Source organism: Corythoichthys intestinalis, chromosome 8 (assembly GCF_030265065.1).
Source record: "Corythoichthys intestinalis isolate RoL2023-P3 chromosome 8, ASM3026506v1, whole genome shotgun sequence".
NCBI lineage: Eukaryota > Metazoa > Chordata > Actinopteri > Syngnathiformes > Syngnathidae > Corythoichthys > Corythoichthys intestinalis.
In genome coordinates, this window is record NC_080402.1 from 19,173,819 (window position 1) to 19,192,096 (window position 18,278).

Consider the following 18,278-nt stretch of genomic DNA (forward strand, 5'->3'; position numbering starts at 1 on the left):
ATTACTTGAGTATTCTTTTCATGAAATACTTTTTTACTTGAGTACATTTTTTTGGATGACTAGTTTTACTTGAGCGATTATTTTCAAGTAACGCTCCTCTTACTCGAGTAAAATATTTGGCTACTCTACCCACCTCTGGTTATATGTATAACTTTAGGCCGTTTTTGCATTTTGGCGGTTTTAGGAGCCAAGTTGGTTTGGAACCCCAAGAAAGAAAAAAAAAAATTAGGCTCCGTGCAGACCTTTATGTCAGGGAGTTCTGGAAATAAATCCTAGCCACTTTCACCCTCGCAGAAAACACTTCGTGTATGTGGGGGGCACATAGCAACCAAAAGATGAGGGAAGATAGGTCTGATAGGGCAAGGTAAATGCGTAAGTAATGCCAGTACTGTAATGTGAAGTAGGGAACCAAGTAATAGGACAATAAGGGTTATGTTAAATCTTAAAAAGTTAATGTGTTTAAAGCTTTGTGGAGGAGCAACCAAATGTAATGGACTGTTTCAAAACACACAAGGGATTTTCAGTGGAGACTTATTAGTGAATTATCCACATCCCCTTTGTACTTTGAACATTAATGCTCCCACGAGTAAGCAATTCAGAAAACAACCAACTTGTTTAAGCTTTCAAAATGGGATCAGAGATGTCGACGTGACCAAAACCTGTTCTATTTTTAGTCACCCTTATCTCACACTGCCTCAGCCTACCAAGTGAGATAAGAGACATGTTTACGCAAGATGTTACCCAAATTGGAGTGGGGATTGCATCAAAGGCACACATGCATAGTCATACACCAATATACCAACATACCCATGTTTCAGTTACCAGCGTAAGAATTACATTTTAATTACCAAAATGTTCTTAATATTTTATTAGTTATTGCAGTAATAAGTCAAAAAGATACACACTAGTGTACACAAATACATCACACATATGATGTGAGGGGTTTATTTTTAATTGCCAAGTGCTCACTGCCATTGGTCATGTTGAAAAATGCACATACACAAAACGTGAAAAAGCAATTTAAAAATAGAATAAAACAATAATTCCACCTGGTTCCACTATGGCCAGAGTAACGTTCTTAAGAGTCCCGCTCCTTTTTTACGCTGACCTCTCCGGCCAAGATGGTGGCGATCTCCCCTTGCATGAACGCCCAGGGCAGGTCTGATCCAGCCAGGGGACAGCGGCCGCCGCTGGGGCAATACACCTCCCCGCCGGCGCCCTGGGTCTTGATGCTGGCGCGGGAGCACGGGAAGCAAAACTTGTGTGACGCCACCGACGGGCATTGGACGAAGTGAGTGTCCTCGAGGCGCTCGTGGCACAGCGTGCAGCAAAGCGGAGCGCCACCTGGCGCCCCTGTGTCTCCCCCTGTCCCAGGCGGGGTGCCACTGTTCCGCTGTGCCCGTGCTCCGTCTTTGGGCGCGCCCGCGTTGTCTGTGGCCAGGATGAGTGCGGTAATGGGCGACTGAGGATTCTGAGGTGGCGTGACGGCCTCAGGGAGGGGTAGCGGCCCTGAAACCGATCCAACCGCCTCACTGGGCTGCTGCAACCACGGTGGAGCCTCAGCGCTGTTCAGTTTGTTGGCCGTGCCTTCACCTTCGGGCTCAGGGGACGCCTTCCTCTTCAGGCTGCGGGGGTTCTTCCCCCGCTCTGTTGAACATAATCAAATAAATACACTTTGTATGCACAGCACAAAGTGCAACCATAGTTAATGTACTTAGGAAAGTTAACATTGCATTTTCTACCAGGGCCTGACCAATTCATTGAATTACTGTCATTTTAGCTGCCCAATTTTAGTAGAATTATAAGAATGTGTACAAAATTGGCAAAATGGAATTTTCACCTTTATATAAATACCTTTGAGTATTTGTATAAACAAAAACGTTAAGCAAATGTGTGATAGTTTTGAAGATCATTTGTGACGGCCCGGTGCAGAACCTTATACAATTTTTTTTTTTTTTTATTAATACTTTGCAATGTTAGATAATGACAATGGAACTATTAATCTATACAAGAGGAACATTTTCACATATTGAAACAATTTTAGTTTTAAGCTTGGAATTTTAAACTCATTTTGCGATGCTAAAAATCTATTCTTCATAGTACAAATACAAACAAATCTGCCAAGCATCTTAAGAAGGCAGGTGACAAACTACTTATGAAGCACATTTATCTACATGGTTTTACTGTGCCCAAAGCGCTTTAAATTAGGTCACTGCCAACCCACTGGGGGCAAATTAGGGTTCAGTGCGTTGCCGAGGGGCACTTCAACAGTGGGCAGTCTTAGCCAGGATTCTAACCGCTGACCCTACGTTACATTACATACCGGTATTACTTTCACAATGCATATTTTTTAGCATCTTTCTGAGGTTGTTGCTGTTTAAGGCTTATACCTAACTAGGGATGTCCCTGATCCAATCCCGTGATCGGAAATTGGGCCATTTTTCAGAGGGTTAGTGTTTTACTTAAAAAAAATTTAAAAAAAAATATTTTAAGGGCTAAAAAGTAAAAATAATACAGAAATACAATGGCATTGTCCAACGAAACAAAAATATGTATGTTTTATACTCTACACTATTCCTGGAAAAGCGGAAGAGGAAGTACTGTAAACAGTTCAGTACTGTAACTTTTGTTTAAAAAAAAAAAAAAAAAAAGTAAAGTAAATAAAAAGACTTTTTTTTCCCGGTAACTGATCGGGACTCGGTTTTCTCAAAATCAAGTGACTTGGACTGAGATTCAGGCTAAGTAATCGGGACATCCCTACACCAAAAATCTAGACAAGACAAATTTTGATGCCGTAGCAGTCCAACTTATTCGGGACATGAAGACCTGGCATTAGAATATTTTTTTTTTCAATGAGGTTATATTCAAGTTTTTCAGCATGTCAGGCCAGATGCAGTGGGGAGAGCAAGTATTTGATACACTGCCAAATTTAGCTGGTTTTCCCACTTGCAAGCCATGTAGAGGTCTGTAATTTGTATCATAAATTCTCAAATCCAGAAAATCACATTGTATAATTTTTAAATAATAAATTTGTATTTAACTGCATGAAATAAGTATTTGATACATTACCAACTAGTAAATATTTCAGCTTAGTTCTTTTTTAAGAACCCCTCCTGTTCTCCACTCATTACCGGAAGTAACTGCACCTGTTTGAACTTGTTACCTGTATAAAAGACACCTGTTCACATGCTCAAACAAACAAACTCCAACCTCTCCACAATGGCCAAGACCAAACAGCTGTCTAAGGACATCAAGGATAAAATAATAGACCTGCACAAGGCTGGGATAGGCTACAGGAAAATAAGCAAGCAGCTTGGTGAGAAGGTAACAACTGTTGGAGTGATTATTAGAAAATGGAAGAAGTTCAAGTTGACGGTCAATCTGCCTCGTTCTGGGGCTCCATGCAAGATGTCACCTCGTGAGGCATCACTTGCCACGTTTACATGGAGCCAAATATTCCAATTACAATCGGTTTAGATGTTCAAACCGAATAAATGTGTTCCATATAAACACCTCATTCGGAATGAACAGGCCCAAACCGAATGGAATTTCATTCCGATTCACAGGGGTGGAATATTCCTTTTCCCAAACCGATTAGAAGTAAAATTATATCATGTAAACAGGGAAGCGGAATGGTGTCTGGTTGCGTTCTTTCTGCACATGCTCCGTACTGACGTGGTAACGTCACTTGGTGACGTAAGTAACGTCACTCGCAACATGGCTTCCAAGCACAGCGCACCTAATTGGAGTCCGGCGGAAAGATTGTATTTAATTCAAATTTTAAAAGAACTGAATATAATTGCTCGCTTAGACGGGCGTAAAACGAGGAACAGTGAACTATTTAAAAAAAGTTCATGAGAGGTTACACGAAGCCGGAATAGAGCCTACCCACCGACGTCATAAAATCACGTGCTCGCTGTATGGTTCCGCCCACTTGTCCGTCATTTTGTCTCTGTATTAGCATTGGTTTCAATTGATCGAGGAATTTAAAATGCATTTCATGGAAGACCCGGTGCTTTCTGATGCCGTAAACTCACTGGATGTGTTGCATAAAAGGCGTTATGTGGAAAAGCTTTGTTATATACAGTCGCCAGATCCATATTTGATGCCTAAATCGATGATTTTTGACCGGCTGCCTTCGCCGTCTCTGCCTGACCCTGATATTTACAACTATCTTGTCCACACAAAATCAGCCTATTCTCACGAAAGTTTGAAAACTTTAAGAGCTTGGAGGCTTATAAATGCTACGTTGCTGGTTGGGTGAAACAGGTCCTCGTACACGAAAATTCGGCAGGAATCTTGTGCTCGGAAGGTGAGTTACGAAATTTTCAATTCAAAATCTTTTGTTCTTGCTAACATCCACTGTCAAGTCTAATGTATTTCATGTCGTTTGTCAATGGAGTTAAGGCTTTTAATGTTTATATGGTTTAGTGATAGCACTCTCACTACATACATACGTGTATGTTGTCGGCGATTAGCCTAGCAATGATCTTAATTGTGGTTGTCAGCCCAAAACCCTCTAAATATATATCAAATGCGTCTTACCAGATATAAAATGACTACTACATAATCTGTGGTAATCGTTTGGAGCCCAGTTTTCTCGTCGAATTGCAGCAGCCCATTTCGCTCTCCTCTTTGGATCCCTCAGAATACGGTAAAACTTCAAGTCTCTCCTTCCATCTTCTCTGTTAGTGCAACCAACAGCCACACACGCCTTCACCATTTTGATTATTAATGTTAAGGAGCAGAAAAACACGCCGTAAATAGGAGGAATGTACGTAGCCGTAACAGGTTAACACTATGTTTTGACGGTCAATTGGGCGGTACCATTCAGGAGAGCGGAGTTGTGACGTCACGTGGGTAGGGTCTATAGACCGGAGCGTTGACCAGATTAGAAACCGGTGGAAAACGCTGACAACCGGCTACTACAAGGCAAAAGAGCAAAACAGCAGAATCGGATACGACCCCACAAACACAACAAGTGGGTTAAAGTTAAAACAGCAGCACTCTGACGATCAATCTCCATGTTTTGCAACGTGACGCTTTGTTTTGATTAATCTGCGCTTGTCAGACGGCAGTTGTCAAACGTCCTTTCGGAATAAAGGCAGACACATGTAAGCGCTGGATCGGAATAGATGAAGTGACATGTAAACAGCTGATCTGAAATTTCCATTCGGAATGATTTGAATCGGTATGAATAAAAGTCAGCATGTAAACGTGGCTACTGATCATGAGGAAGATGAGGGATCAGCCCAGAACTACACGGCAGGACCTGGTCAATGACCTGAAGAGAGCTGGAACCAAAGTCTCGAAGAAAACCATCGGAAACACATTACGCCGTCATGGATTAAAATCCTACAGCGCACACAAGGTCCCGCTGCTGAAGCCAGTGCATGTCCAGACACGTCTGATGTTTGCCACTAACCATCTGGATGATCCAGAGGAGCAATGGGAGAAGGTCATGTGGTCGGATGAGACCAAAATTGAACTTTTTGGTCTAAACTCGGCTCGTCGTGTTTGGAGGAAAAAGAAGGATGAGTACAACCCCAAGAACACCATCCCAACCGTGAAACACGGAGGAGGAAACATCATTTTTTGGGGCTGCTTCTCTGCCAAGGGTACAGGATGACAGCACCGTATTGAGGAGAGGATGGATGGGGCTATGTATCGCCAGATCTTGGCTGACAACCTCCTTCCTTCAGTGAGAGCCCTGAAGATGGGTCGTGGCTGGGTCTTCCAGCATGACAACGACTCAAAGCACACAGCCAAGGCAACTAAAAAGTGGCTCCGTGAGAAGCATCTTAAGGTCCTGGAGTGGCCTAGCCAGTCACCAGATATGAACCCGATAGAAAATCTATGGAGGGAGCTGAAAGTCCGTGTTGCCCAGCAGCAGCTCTGAAACCTGAAGGCTCTGGAGAAGATCTGCATGGAGGAGTGGGCCAAAATCCCTGCTGCAGTGTGTGCAAACCTTGTCAAGGACCACAGGAAATATTTGGTATCTGTAATAGCAAACAAAGGTTTTTGTACCAAATATTAAGTTCAATCAAATACTTATTTCATGCAATTAAATGCAAATTTATTATTTAAAAATCATACAAATGAATAAATTTTTAAATGATAGATTTTTTGACCCTGCCTTTTTTTTTTTTTTTTTTTTTACCCTGCCTCTTAAAAGAATCGGAATCGGGAATCGTTCGGAAACTGAATCGAAATATGAAACCGGAATCGTTCAATTTCAAACGATGCCCAACCCTAGCAGCCACACTCCCCAAACATGTTTAAGAAGTTGGTTGGCTCTCCTCTTCTAAGCCGTGGCCATCTAACGTTTCTGTGGCTGAAGTATTCCCATACCAGCGATTTTGTTTTCACCTCCTCCAGCAGTCGTGTAGCGCAGCTGTTTTACCGACACTGAGCAACAACCAGTGGGGGAGCATTAAGCCGCGAGTGAGGGATTTCTCCCTGCATTTTTGGCACATCAAAAAAATAGCCAATACCTTAGGGACGGTATGACGGAAATTTTTTGCGGTTTTGAAACCTTGACATTTTCATACCACGGTATAGACCCTACTCACCTACGTCACAAAATGACGTGCCGCTGTATCCGGCCGCCATATTGTCTGTATTTTTTAGACCTATTCTCATCGTTTTCAATTAGTCGTGCAAGTTATAGAGCAATTCATGGAAGCCCCGGTGTTATCTGACGCTGTAAACTCATTGGATGCGTTGCATAAAAGGCGTTATGTGGAAAAGCTTCAGTTTATCCATTCGCCAGATCCATATTTGATGCCTAAATCGATGTTTTTCGACCCGCTGTCTTCGCCGTCTGTGCCTGACATCTGCTACCCTGATTTTTACAACTATCTTGTCCACACAAAATCAGCCTATTCTCACGAAAGTTTGAAAAACTTTAAGAGCTTGGAGGCTTATAAATACTTAGTTGCTGGTTGGGTGAAACAGGTCCTCGTCCATGAAAATTCAGCAGGAATCTATCTTGTGCTCGGGAAGGTGAGTTACGAAATTTTCAATTCAAAATCTTTTGTTCTTGCTAACATCCACTGTCAAGTCTAATGTATTTCATGTCATTTATCAATGGAGCTAGGGCTTTTAATGTTTATATGATTTAGCGATAGCACTCTCACTACATACATATATAATATGTAATAAATATGAAGTGCGACAGCACTACTCCAGATTGTCCCTAGTTGAATTTATTTTTTTTGCTTTTGACCTCAATAGTGAAATTGTAAATTAATTGTATGACAACTGTCTTATTATCCCCTTATAATTATATATTTTCAGGTAGTTCATTCACAACGTCTGAGTGTATGTTGTCGGCGATTAGCCTCGCAATGATCTTAATTGTGGTTGTCAGCCCAAAACCCTCTAAATATAGATTAAATGCATCTTACCAGATATAAAATGACTACTACATAATCCGTGGTAGTCGTTTGGAGCCCAGTTTTCTCGTCGAATTGCAGCAGTCCATCTCGCTCTCCTCTCCGGGTCTCTCGGAATACGGTAAAACTTCAAGTCTCTCCGTCTATCTTCTCTGTTTTTGCAACCGACCGCCACACACGACTTCACCATTTTGATTATTAATGTTAACGAGCAGAAAAACACGGCTAATGCATTAACGTGACGAGTAGACGGACAACATGGCGCGGGGGCGTGGCTGTGACGTCACGTGAGTAGGTAATCGGCACATGTCTAAGTAGGACAATCTAAAAATTGTATTTTTTCATATTATGCATTGCAGAAATGTAATTTCTGTGAGAACGTTTGTTTTTGCAAGCCACCCAAAAAAATCGGACCAACAATAAAACTTTTCCGGTTGTAGTTACGTCAACGTACCTGTCTTGTAAGAGGCGGGGCCTTCGTACGACATCGCCCTGTGCTCATTCTTGAACCTGGCGTCGAGGACTTGCACGCCCATCACCTCGCGCGCGCTTCTACCTTTGTCCGCCATGTTATCACCCATGTGTTTATCCCGGTACGCCTCGGAGGACACCAGGACCGCGGCGTGGTGCGGGACGCCGACGTTGAGTAGCGGCACCAGGCCGGGCGGCATCGTTCCGCCCCGTCGCGGGTTGGTGGGGCTCTGGCGGTTTAGCTCCGGGGGCTCGTCGGGCTTGGGGAAGCCGTTGACATGTCTCGCTGCCGTCGTCTGGTACTCCGGGCCCAGGCGAGGCAGCGGCCTTTCGGCTAGCGCGTAGCGGGAAGAGGCGAGCTCCCCGCCGGCCGGGTGGTGGTGCTCCTTGGCTGTAGGCGTCTTCCCCGCTCGGCCCTCGTGGAGGCCGTGGGCACGCTTAAGCTGGCGGGCGGTGTCGATGACAAACTCGACCCGGTCGGCTCCCTCGTAGTTAACGCATCCCCGGCACACCGCCTCGCTGAAGTCCCAAATGATGGCCCACGGCATGCGGGGCAGGTCACATAGAAAGCACGACTGGCGCCTGGCGGTCGCGGTCATGGTACTCCCGCCGGGTACGGTCGATGTCGGTGGGATAAAGACGCCACGGACGAGAAGCCTCGTGTGCAACGCGAGCCTCGGTGAATTTACCGACGTCAACAGACACGAATTGCTGACGTAGGCGTTATGTCGTCAGAAAGAAGCTACTTGCCATCGTCATGTCCCACTCGGGGACGCGCGCGTCGCAGTTGGCACGCGCACCACTCAACCGCGATAAAGACTGTGACATCACAGCTACGCGCACCTATTTTGGACTGTGGCCCCTGACAAAAACTACTACCTAATCTCAAAGATCGTTCGTATCGTGGGCGATGTCGCACTCTTGTCTTTAATCTCCCCACGCAAATCCCTACATTCCTGTTGATATTGAAGTTAAGTAATTGTTTGGGGGGGTGTCTATGTATACGCATGCACGCACACATTTATATGTATATGTAATACGTATATGTAATATAGTATATAATGTATTATATATAATGTATTAATACTGCATTTATGTATATGGCGGAAAACACAGGTTTGAAAAAGCAATTTCTGCTGTTGAACCTCTAATATAAACTGCTGTATTTTAAGCCAAAAGAACTGTTGTGTTTGATAGAACAATATAGGGCGGAAAACACAAGACTGAAAAAACAGTTTCTGCTCTTGAACTCCTCTTTAAAAGAAACTGCTGTATTTTAAGCCAAAATAACTTGTGTTTGATAGAACTAGATGTCTATATGCTGCCATAACAGATTCATGGTGCATGAAGCCCCCGAACTATTTTTAATTTGCCCGTTTTACCCTCAAAACCCCGATTTACAGACGTCGCGCAACCGTTTTTGTTTTAACCCAGCCATGAAAACAAGTAATTATATTTATTATTCAAAATGTCATTTTTTAGCTTAGAATCATTAATTGATGTCTAATATTTTGTTTTTTAAAAAAAACGACTTAAAAAAATTATTCACTTGCATATTTTAAACTTTTAAACAAATTACGTCACATTGAAAAAAACTGGCATCTGTAAAAAAGTCACGGATATCTACTTCATAACTATGGCTAATTTTTTTTTTTTTTTGTTTTGTTACTGTTGCATTTTCCAGGATATGTTAGATGAGAATAATCGATCCAAACCAAAAAAAAAAAGTTTAAAAGGGTAAATATATGAAAAAGAACATCTCGACCACTCCTTGATGTCTGCGATTTCTATACATCGCGACCCTTGTTATATTACCATGTTTCAGCCATAAAATCCCCCAAAAATCCAGCTGTGGCCATTCACAGCTGTGTCTCGACACTTAGTGATACATGCGACATGGAGTTTTTGGATCGAAACGAGATAAGTATGCGGTAATATCTCATTAAAGTCATGGCGTCTGTAATTCTGTTCTCACGTGCTTTCACCTCCAGGTACGGTTTTACTGTTTAAAAAACATTTTTTCTTTTCAAAATGCCCTCCTGTCCAAAATTTTTCTTCCCCCAGAAAATTGAGATTTTAAACTTTCCAATGATGTATCACACATGCATATCGGACAGTTTTGAAATTTGGCCACATTGGGGGTCTCAGAGCGGGACTTCAAGTCACCTGAGTGTTTTCCGCCATATCTATATGCTCCCATAGCAGATTCATTGCGCACCAAGCCCCCGAACTATTTTTAACTTGTCTGTTTTACCCTTGATACCCCTGTTTACGGACGTCGTGCAACCGCTTTTGTTTCAACCCAGCCATAAAAGAAAGGTAAGTATATTATTCAAAATGTCATTTTTTAGCTTAGAATAAAAACTTAAACAAATTACATCACATTGAAAAAAAAAGGTGTCTGTAAATAAGTCATGGATATCTACCTCACAACTATCGCTTAATTGTATTTTTTTGTTACTGTCGCATTTCCCCCCATATGTTAGATGATAATTAATCGATCCAAACATAGAAAAAGTTTAAAAGGGTAAATATATGAAAAAGAAAATCTCGACTACTTCTTGATGTCTGTGATGTCTGCATCATGACCCTTGTTATATTACCATGTTTCGCCCATAAAATCCCCCTAAAATCGGCTGTGGCCAGTCAGTTGTGTCTTGATACTCGGTGATACTTGTTACATGAGTTTTTGGATTGAAAAGAGGTAAGTACGCGATAATATCTCGTTAAAATCGTGGCGTCTTTAATTATGCTCTCGCGTGCCCTCACCTCCAGTTAGGGTTTTACTGTTTAATTTTTTTTTCTTAAATGCCCTCCTGTTCAAAATTTTTCTTCCCCCAGAAAATTGAGATTTTAAGCTTTCCAATGATGTATCACACATGCGTAAAGGACAATTTTGAAATTCGGCCAAATTGGGGGTCTCAGCGCGAAACTTCGTCACCTGAGTGTTTTTCGTCAAATATTATTTATACTAGATTTTGTATATTGCTATATATGTATATATTGCTGTATATTATATAGGGCTGCAGCGATCGATTATTTTAGTAGTCGGTTAATCAACTAAATTCGAGTAATCAAGTAATCGGATTAGGAGCTTTTAATGCGTTGCAGAATCAATTTTAGGAGATGTAAAACAAAGGATTGTTAAGGCTGCACTTTTAAAACAGTATTACAGTGCCTGTGACAGCAGAAAAAATCTTAAATAGCATTGCGGTGTGAATTAGAATTATATTTTGAGATGATTCGACTACATAAAACAATTTGGCAAAGCGCAAATGATGAGAAATTAGTCTTTTAATCTGCCGTTTAGCCCCGCCTGTCTTTATAGCGTTCTAGCGTCCCTAGCTGGACGATGATGTTGGCAGCGTCACGATTTCATCTGCTTTAGAATTCAGGCCATTAAGGTGGAAGAATCAGAACGAGGAAAATGCGACAGAGAGCAGCAAAATGTCATGATTGTTTCAATCTCCACTCAATATTTTTTTACAGGATATTCCTTTTATCAAAGTATGTTTCCCCAATTGCTAAATAACTGGTACGGTCATGACAAATAAAAATCTTGTGCTAAATGGAATATGAAATATTAAAAATGCATTTATTCAGTACGACAGGGAAAAATTACTGCATAATGGTCAAAACTGCAGACATCCTCCTCTCCCGAACGGTATTTTATGCCACCGTTGTCCAGCTTTTGTCATTTCCCGGCTTCGGAGACGGAGGAAAGAGCGTACACAAAACAGGAGGCGTGACAGCCAGCCGACATGCTAACCCGAACCGAATAGCTTTTCCAAGTCTTATTCTCACCTTTCGAAAACGGAAAAATCAAACAAAACTACCCCGACTCACACACGGCGGCGAGGTTGATTGTTTTGACCAATCGGCCAGCCCCCGGTGGCGAGCCAGTTACGGCTCGTCGTTCTGCTGCGGACACGGCGGGCTGGCAGTGCTCGTCGCCAGGAATGAATGCCGAAAATAGCCCATTCTCGTTGGACAAACCGGCCAACGTCGGAGCAGGGGGGCTACTCGTGGCCAAGCCGAGGAAAGCGTTTTCTTGGCGGGCACGCAGATAGGACCGAGCAGTCAGGATCAGCCAGCCAAAGCGGCTGACGTCGGCGCGGGGGGCTGCTCGTGGCCAAGCCAAGGAAAGCGCATTCTCGGTGGGCATGCGAATAGGACCGAGGGGAGGGAAATAACCATGGTGTGTGATAAGCCCCTGGTCGTCAGCCGGGTGGCCTTCTCGGTGGACAAGGAGCATTGACACCCACAAAATGCAAGCCACCTCCTTATTAAAACTTGTGTAATGATCCCGGTATTTGACATAATATAAAATGTAGCTTACTCACTTCCTAGTTGTTTGACTTGTTTTGGCCATTATCCGCGGTGAACGGGAACTTTTTGAAACCCAAAAAATGCTCACACAATTCTCACTGGTGCAGCAACAAAAGCCTACAGCACATTGGGCTGGCGTGATGTGAAAAATAAACGAAAAAATCCACAAAATCAGCTGAATCCACAATCGTTCTACATACTGTAGTATTGGCTATATACTGAAGATGATTAGCCCGCTGACGCCACATTCGTATTCTTCATCAATCCAGGAAGTCACTCATTTTCATGGTGCTGGATTTAAAAAATTGAATAAATATCAATCACTTCTACATATCCAAGCCGTCCATTTCATTCAGGAGCATAAAATACCGCGTGGAATATGAAATAAACATAATTCTGTCATAGGCACTTTAAAGGACTGTGAAACTGCACGAATGAAGGAAAAGCAAGCAGCATCATAACCAGTGATAAGAAGCTAATTCTGAACAAAAATCAATGACATGTACACACAACAGTATACATTTGATCACTTTTTTTTTTACATTTTGGGGGAAGCTGAGCTTCCCTTGCAGTCAGAGCAATCTCCTCTGATGACGATGCCTGGCACCCTGGTTCACACCAACAAGTGTGACAAACATGACATGTAACAGCAAACAAACACACAATGACTTGCACTGTGTGTCAGCTGACCAGCCATTGGCGTACAGTGCTGTTTTGCCTTATCAGCAGTCTATAAATGACAGTCGGGAAGATATTCCAACTGGATCCAATCGCTCCATTTACTTTGGCTTAACATGTTCACATGGGTCATGTGAAGGCCACCCTGCATCTGATTAACACACAAAGTATATAATCTGGTTCTCACTATCCTGTATACGTCTGTAACACAGCCTTCCTCTGATCTCAGCACTTAGTTGAGTCTTGTGTTGATATTTTCACACCCAAGCAAGACAAGAACAAAAGCTGTGTACGTGCGACGGATCAGCATGTTTTTTTGTTTTTTTTTTAAAATAGGGTGCCATTTTTGTTAGCTATTATGCTAAATATGCATTTATGCAGCTTCTTGGGTTTGGATTTTCAAATATGTAAAAGTGAAGTTTGAATACTGTACTTATATAGTTTGAGTCGCTGCAAATGAGTACAGCCATTTAAGACGTTTTTGCAGTCGCATTCACAGCAGCACAAAACATCCTAGGATATGTGAGTGCGCCAAGCATAGTAGCAATGTATTTGAGTGGGTTAAAAATGGCTGTAGAGGAGGAGACATTTGGAACCTTCTTTGAATTATAATAAATTGTGACAGGCCTTGGAGCAGCGTTTGTGGCCTTCAAAGGCTTTAGAACCTGAATTGGGACACAGCCAAGGTGACCTTTGCACACTTCCTTTTTAGAATAAAGGCAGGAAATGACCTCATGTTTGTCAACATGGGAAGGCTTTGAAGCTACACAAGGAACAGTCATTGTAGCCACTTTACTCACTCGCTAGCTTGCATCTCGTAACAATTAGAGGAACGATATTGTCAGGCTGCCATGATATTTACCAGAAGGAAAGAATCTTTGTTATTGTAAGCAATTTAAACACAGAAATCTTTTCTATGATTTATCAGATATTTAGGATGGAGCCCAAACAACTTATAGAAAAGTCCTCACTATTAAAGCGATCCAATTTGACCCAAGGATTCATCAAACTAAGGGATATTTTACACAGAAAATTCAAATATTTGAATAGTCAACTATGATTTAAAAAAAAACACACTTTTCCCTTATAATTACCACCCCCAATTCCGGAATATGGTGAATTTGACCCAAAATCTCTTAAAAAAGTTGGTGTTTGGACAGAAATGAACATCTCTCCCCCATTGTTTTGCAGGACTACATTGCATGTGAATTAATTAAACTGTCAACCGTGCTCACAGATTCTCCAAAAAGGCAATCGAAATAATTCACTGAAAAAACATGTCAGTATGTTGATCTGTATTGTACAAATGTAATTGGTTTAAAAAAAAAAAAAAAAATTATAAATCTGGAATCACAGCGACCCCTGCAGTTTCACTGATGTCACCAAGACAAATCGACTGAATACGGTGCGCTTATAACATTTTGTGGCGGTTTTTCATCCACTTCACATAGCTCCAGTTAATTTTATAATGCAACTGATTTGGTCAAACAGCAATCATAGATTAATCCAAGTTCATTGGCCTATAGTTTAAATCAAATTACAATTGCTCTGAAAAATTAGCGCCCATTTCATTGAGTGATAGCTTCCATTCAAAACGTATTTGTAAAAAAAAAAAAAAAAAAAAAAAAAAAAAAAAAAATATATATATATATATATATATATATATTTAACATGTAATTATGATACTACACATTTTAAGCATGTGTACCCTGCTTTTCATAGAAATGAAAACACTGGCCATTTTCTGGAAACATGTATACATAAGATTTATTTATTAAAATAGACAAAACATTTTCATATTTACATTGGAGAGCAAGAAGGTGGGGGTTTACAAATGCTAAAGGTGTCCAAACATCTCCTGGGAGGCATAAGTCATGTAGAGAAAGCCGTCGTCATCCTGGTGATCCCCGTAGACCTGAGCCATGCTGAGGGTCATGCTGGCTAGACCGCTATTGTTAACCAGCAGATAGAAGGCCTGTGACGGCAGCAGTGCCATGCGGTTCCTGGGGGTCAAAGTTGGAGGTCAGTGTCTTTTGACCTTCTGTTAAGATTTTCATCCTGCTTTTTCAAACATGTGAAAATGGGCATTTTGGCCAAGAATTTATGTTACATTCATTCATTCATTCCTTCCTTTTTTACTCCCTCAAATATACTTAGATAAAAGATTCTTGCAATAGTATGGTTCACTTCTCGTTAGCAATATTTACACGTAACCAATGACTTTCATAAATGGTCTTTTGGCCTTAATCAGGTTGTGCAAACTCATGTAAACACTTAAAAATATGACCAGGTTTTTTTTTTTTTTTTTATATAAAAACAAAACAAAACAAAAACCCTGGGTTCACCTCGATTCTTTTCACCATTCAGTTGAATGGTGAAAAGAAAACGACCACGGGTGTACAGGGAGGCAAATATCTGCATAATGCTACACGAAAAAAAATGTCTTACTGGATATTCGTGCAGTTAAATGCTTAATTAGAAATGTTTAAACTATTTTGCCATGAAAATATTTTCTGCACGCAAACCAGCATGCAGCCAACGACTCAATTTGGGTAACAATTTGAGCAGTCTACAAACTGGATGATGCTCTTGTCAAAATCTATTCAAAATTAGCACCGAAAAGTGGACTTTTTTTTAATGGTTAATTAGTAAATTTCTATCCAAATCCAAGTTATGCTTCCATTGTCTAATCCAAGTCATGACAACACTCAGGAGCATGATGCACACATTCCATTCATTCCCATCAGTCAATGAACCAATGTCCACATAGGATGTCTGCGTGAGAACTGATGTCAAGGACATGACAACAATCTTGGGACTCATGCAGTTCAAATATTTATGGATTTCTGCTGTGAGGCATCAAGAAACATTTTGTAGACATGTGGACCAGTACATTATTCAATCTTATACCAATTCACGTTTTAGTTGGGTTTAACTGTACTCCTTTCACCAACCCAAATTTGTGTAATGATTAATCTTGTTGATTGAAAACTTAAAATTCTTTGTCATAAAACTGAACTCTTTCCTCCTCCGGTTATAGCAGCAATATGTTTGTTGCAAGTGTTTTAGAGTTCGGAAGTGTCATGCTGATGCCACATGTTTATGTCACGTCAGCATGTGACTCCTTTACACGGGCAAATGTGACTCCTTAATAACCATGACAAATACCAAACAGGTCCTAAATTCCAACAGACTCTTGAGCTTCTATATTTCTCTACACTGCACGTTTTTCTCCCAAATTTCAGCCTTTGTGTCAACATGGCCCTTATACGAAATCAGCACTTTCCCCAACCCTCTGCGCCAACCTATCAATCAGGTTCCAAATAGCAAAATGCTTCTGTATCCATTTGCAAACATGAATAAGTTTCATAAGTGGGATCTCTGGCAAGTATTTCATTTCAATGTTGGGTGTTTAACTCTCCGAGCCAATAAAGAAAATGTGTCAATTAGAATCCAAACATTGTGTTCCAATATGACATTTTTAGTTACATTACCGATTCAACATCAACCCTTAGGTCAATAAAGTCAGAGTTTGGTAGAGTAGCAAAAACTTGAGAGCAACATTACTTCATTACTGAAAAGTAATAGTCATTCAAAAAATTTACTCAAGTAAAAAAGTATTTGCTGAAAAGAATACTCATTAACATTGTAATTACCCATTTTTAAATGTATATTATAATGTAATGCATGTATAATGTATATTAAACAATTGTAAATGTTTGATCCCCCCCAAACAATGGTATTTTTTTCCCTCAGCACTGTTATCTCTGAACTGTTATTATACTGCACTATAGGATTCCATAACATTAGGCCAAACAAAAACAAATTCCAGCGTGAGGAAAAAAAATCTAGAGAAATTAAGCATTATTCAACCAGAGCATGAGTGCCCTCTAGTGGAGAAAACATTTCCTATTAAACTAAGTACAATAGCTCGTTTTCCATGGTCAAATCTGTGCCAAATAAAAACTGGGAGAGCTTAAAGTCCGCGCTTTCGAGTTGTTGATGGTGGCACTGTCAAATATTTACAGTGCTTTAAAGACGCCACGTGATTGAACAGGACAGCGTGATCATAGAACGGCAAGCTTGATTGGTATAGTGGGGTCGTGTGATCATTATTGCGATGTCTCATTGGTGAAACAGCCATTGTTGGAGTCTCAGCATTAAAAAAAAAAAATCTAATACTCAGAATAAAGAGGATAAATAACTTGTAGCCCTAAGTAGCAGAGTAAGTAGCGTTTCTTCACTAATTTACTCAAGTATGGCTTAGTAAAACAACTTAGTACTTTTTTCTCAAAAAGTTACTCAAGTAAATGTAACGGAGTTACGACTACCCACCTCTGAATAAAGTTCATATGGCATGGACAAATCCAGATTAAAACTAAATATCAAAGGATTTTTCACTGGTGTCACTATCTGAACGCCCAAATAAATTGCACTTTAGCATAACAATGTAAATGCAATACGTTAAGTAGGCAGTATACATGACATTTTTGTTGAATTCAATGGAAAATTCAATTAGAATGCTGTGTTAATCGAATGACTTTCAGAAGCAACGGATATTTTGATAAAAACTGGAGTAACACGTCAAAAGCCATGTCCTTATTTACAATCTACTTCGTTTATGATTTCAGGGAGCACATTTTGACTATCTTGTTGCGAGAGTAAAGGATTACTAGCATTTCTGGTTATTTAAATGGGGAAGGGTTTGAGATACAAGTGTTTAAATTAACATGAATGCTCGCATCTCAAGGCACAACTGCAACAGTAATCCTAATGACGAGGTTACCTGATAATGGTAACAAACTGGTTCATGGTGAGCTCGTGTGGAACGAGAAACTTCGTTTTGTCCAAAGGAGGGAGAAACTTTTCCCTCTCATAACGCTCGATGATCACCTGCGAACAGGAAGTGACGTTAACAACTTTTGATTCATTTAATTACTCAGTCATCCAAAAACTTGTATGTTTACCGGGATTTTGTTGGGGAACTTGGAGCGAATTCCCGCTACTTCTTGCTTCCTAGTAGCTGCAGGTAAGCAAAAATTCTTAAAAACATTTTTTTTGTTACCTTATAAGTTGCTAAGTTTGCTTACCGAAGCTTTTCCTCTGCTTGAAACGTTTGCTGTGCAGCTGCTGGCTCCTCTCAAGCGGAGGCATGATAGACGATGTCGACGGCGAGGATGCTGAAGAAGAGGAAAAGTGCGTGTGTATGAGGGCGCGCGCCCAGCCACGCGTAAATACACGCAAGCACGCACACGCAGCTGCGGCGCGTCAGCTGATTAGCACGTGCGCCCCCTCCCAATGGAATCGTCGAAAGGGCGGGGCTTAGTTCTTAATAGTTTAAATAAAAAAATAAATAAAAAAATTAAAAAAACTTCTAATCACTAACTTGCAGATGTTAATTTT

General features: G+C 41.0%; 2 protein-coding genes across 2 annotated transcripts; both read right to left on the reverse strand.

Annotated features, from left to right (window-relative positions):
- Nucleotides 1-169: 169 nt before the first annotated feature.
- On the reverse strand, nt 170-8,752 carry LOC130921037 (interferon regulatory factor 2-binding protein 2-B-like). The gene is made up of 2 exons (XM_057844650.1): nt 7,852-8,752; nt 170-1,647 (listed from the first exon to the last, which is right to left on the reverse strand). Exons 1-2 carry the CDS (start codon nt 8,465-8,467, stop codon nt 1,079-1,081), a joined length of 1,185 nt encoding a protein of 394 aa, XP_057700633.1. The 5' UTR covers nt 8,468-8,752; the 3' UTR covers nt 170-1,078.
- Nucleotides 8,753-14,640: 5,888 nt separating this feature from the next.
- Nucleotides 14,641-18,108, reverse strand: map1lc3c (microtubule-associated protein 1 light chain 3 gamma). The gene is made up of 4 exons (XM_057843881.1): nt 17,966-18,108; nt 17,843-17,898; nt 17,662-17,768; nt 14,641-14,878 (listed from the first exon to the last, which is right to left on the reverse strand). Exons 1-4 carry the CDS (start codon nt 18,027-18,029, stop codon nt 14,713-14,715), a joined length of 393 nt encoding a protein of 130 aa, XP_057699864.1. The 5' UTR covers nt 18,030-18,108; the 3' UTR covers nt 14,641-14,712.
- Between the last annotated feature and the right edge of the window lie 170 nt (nt 18,109-18,278).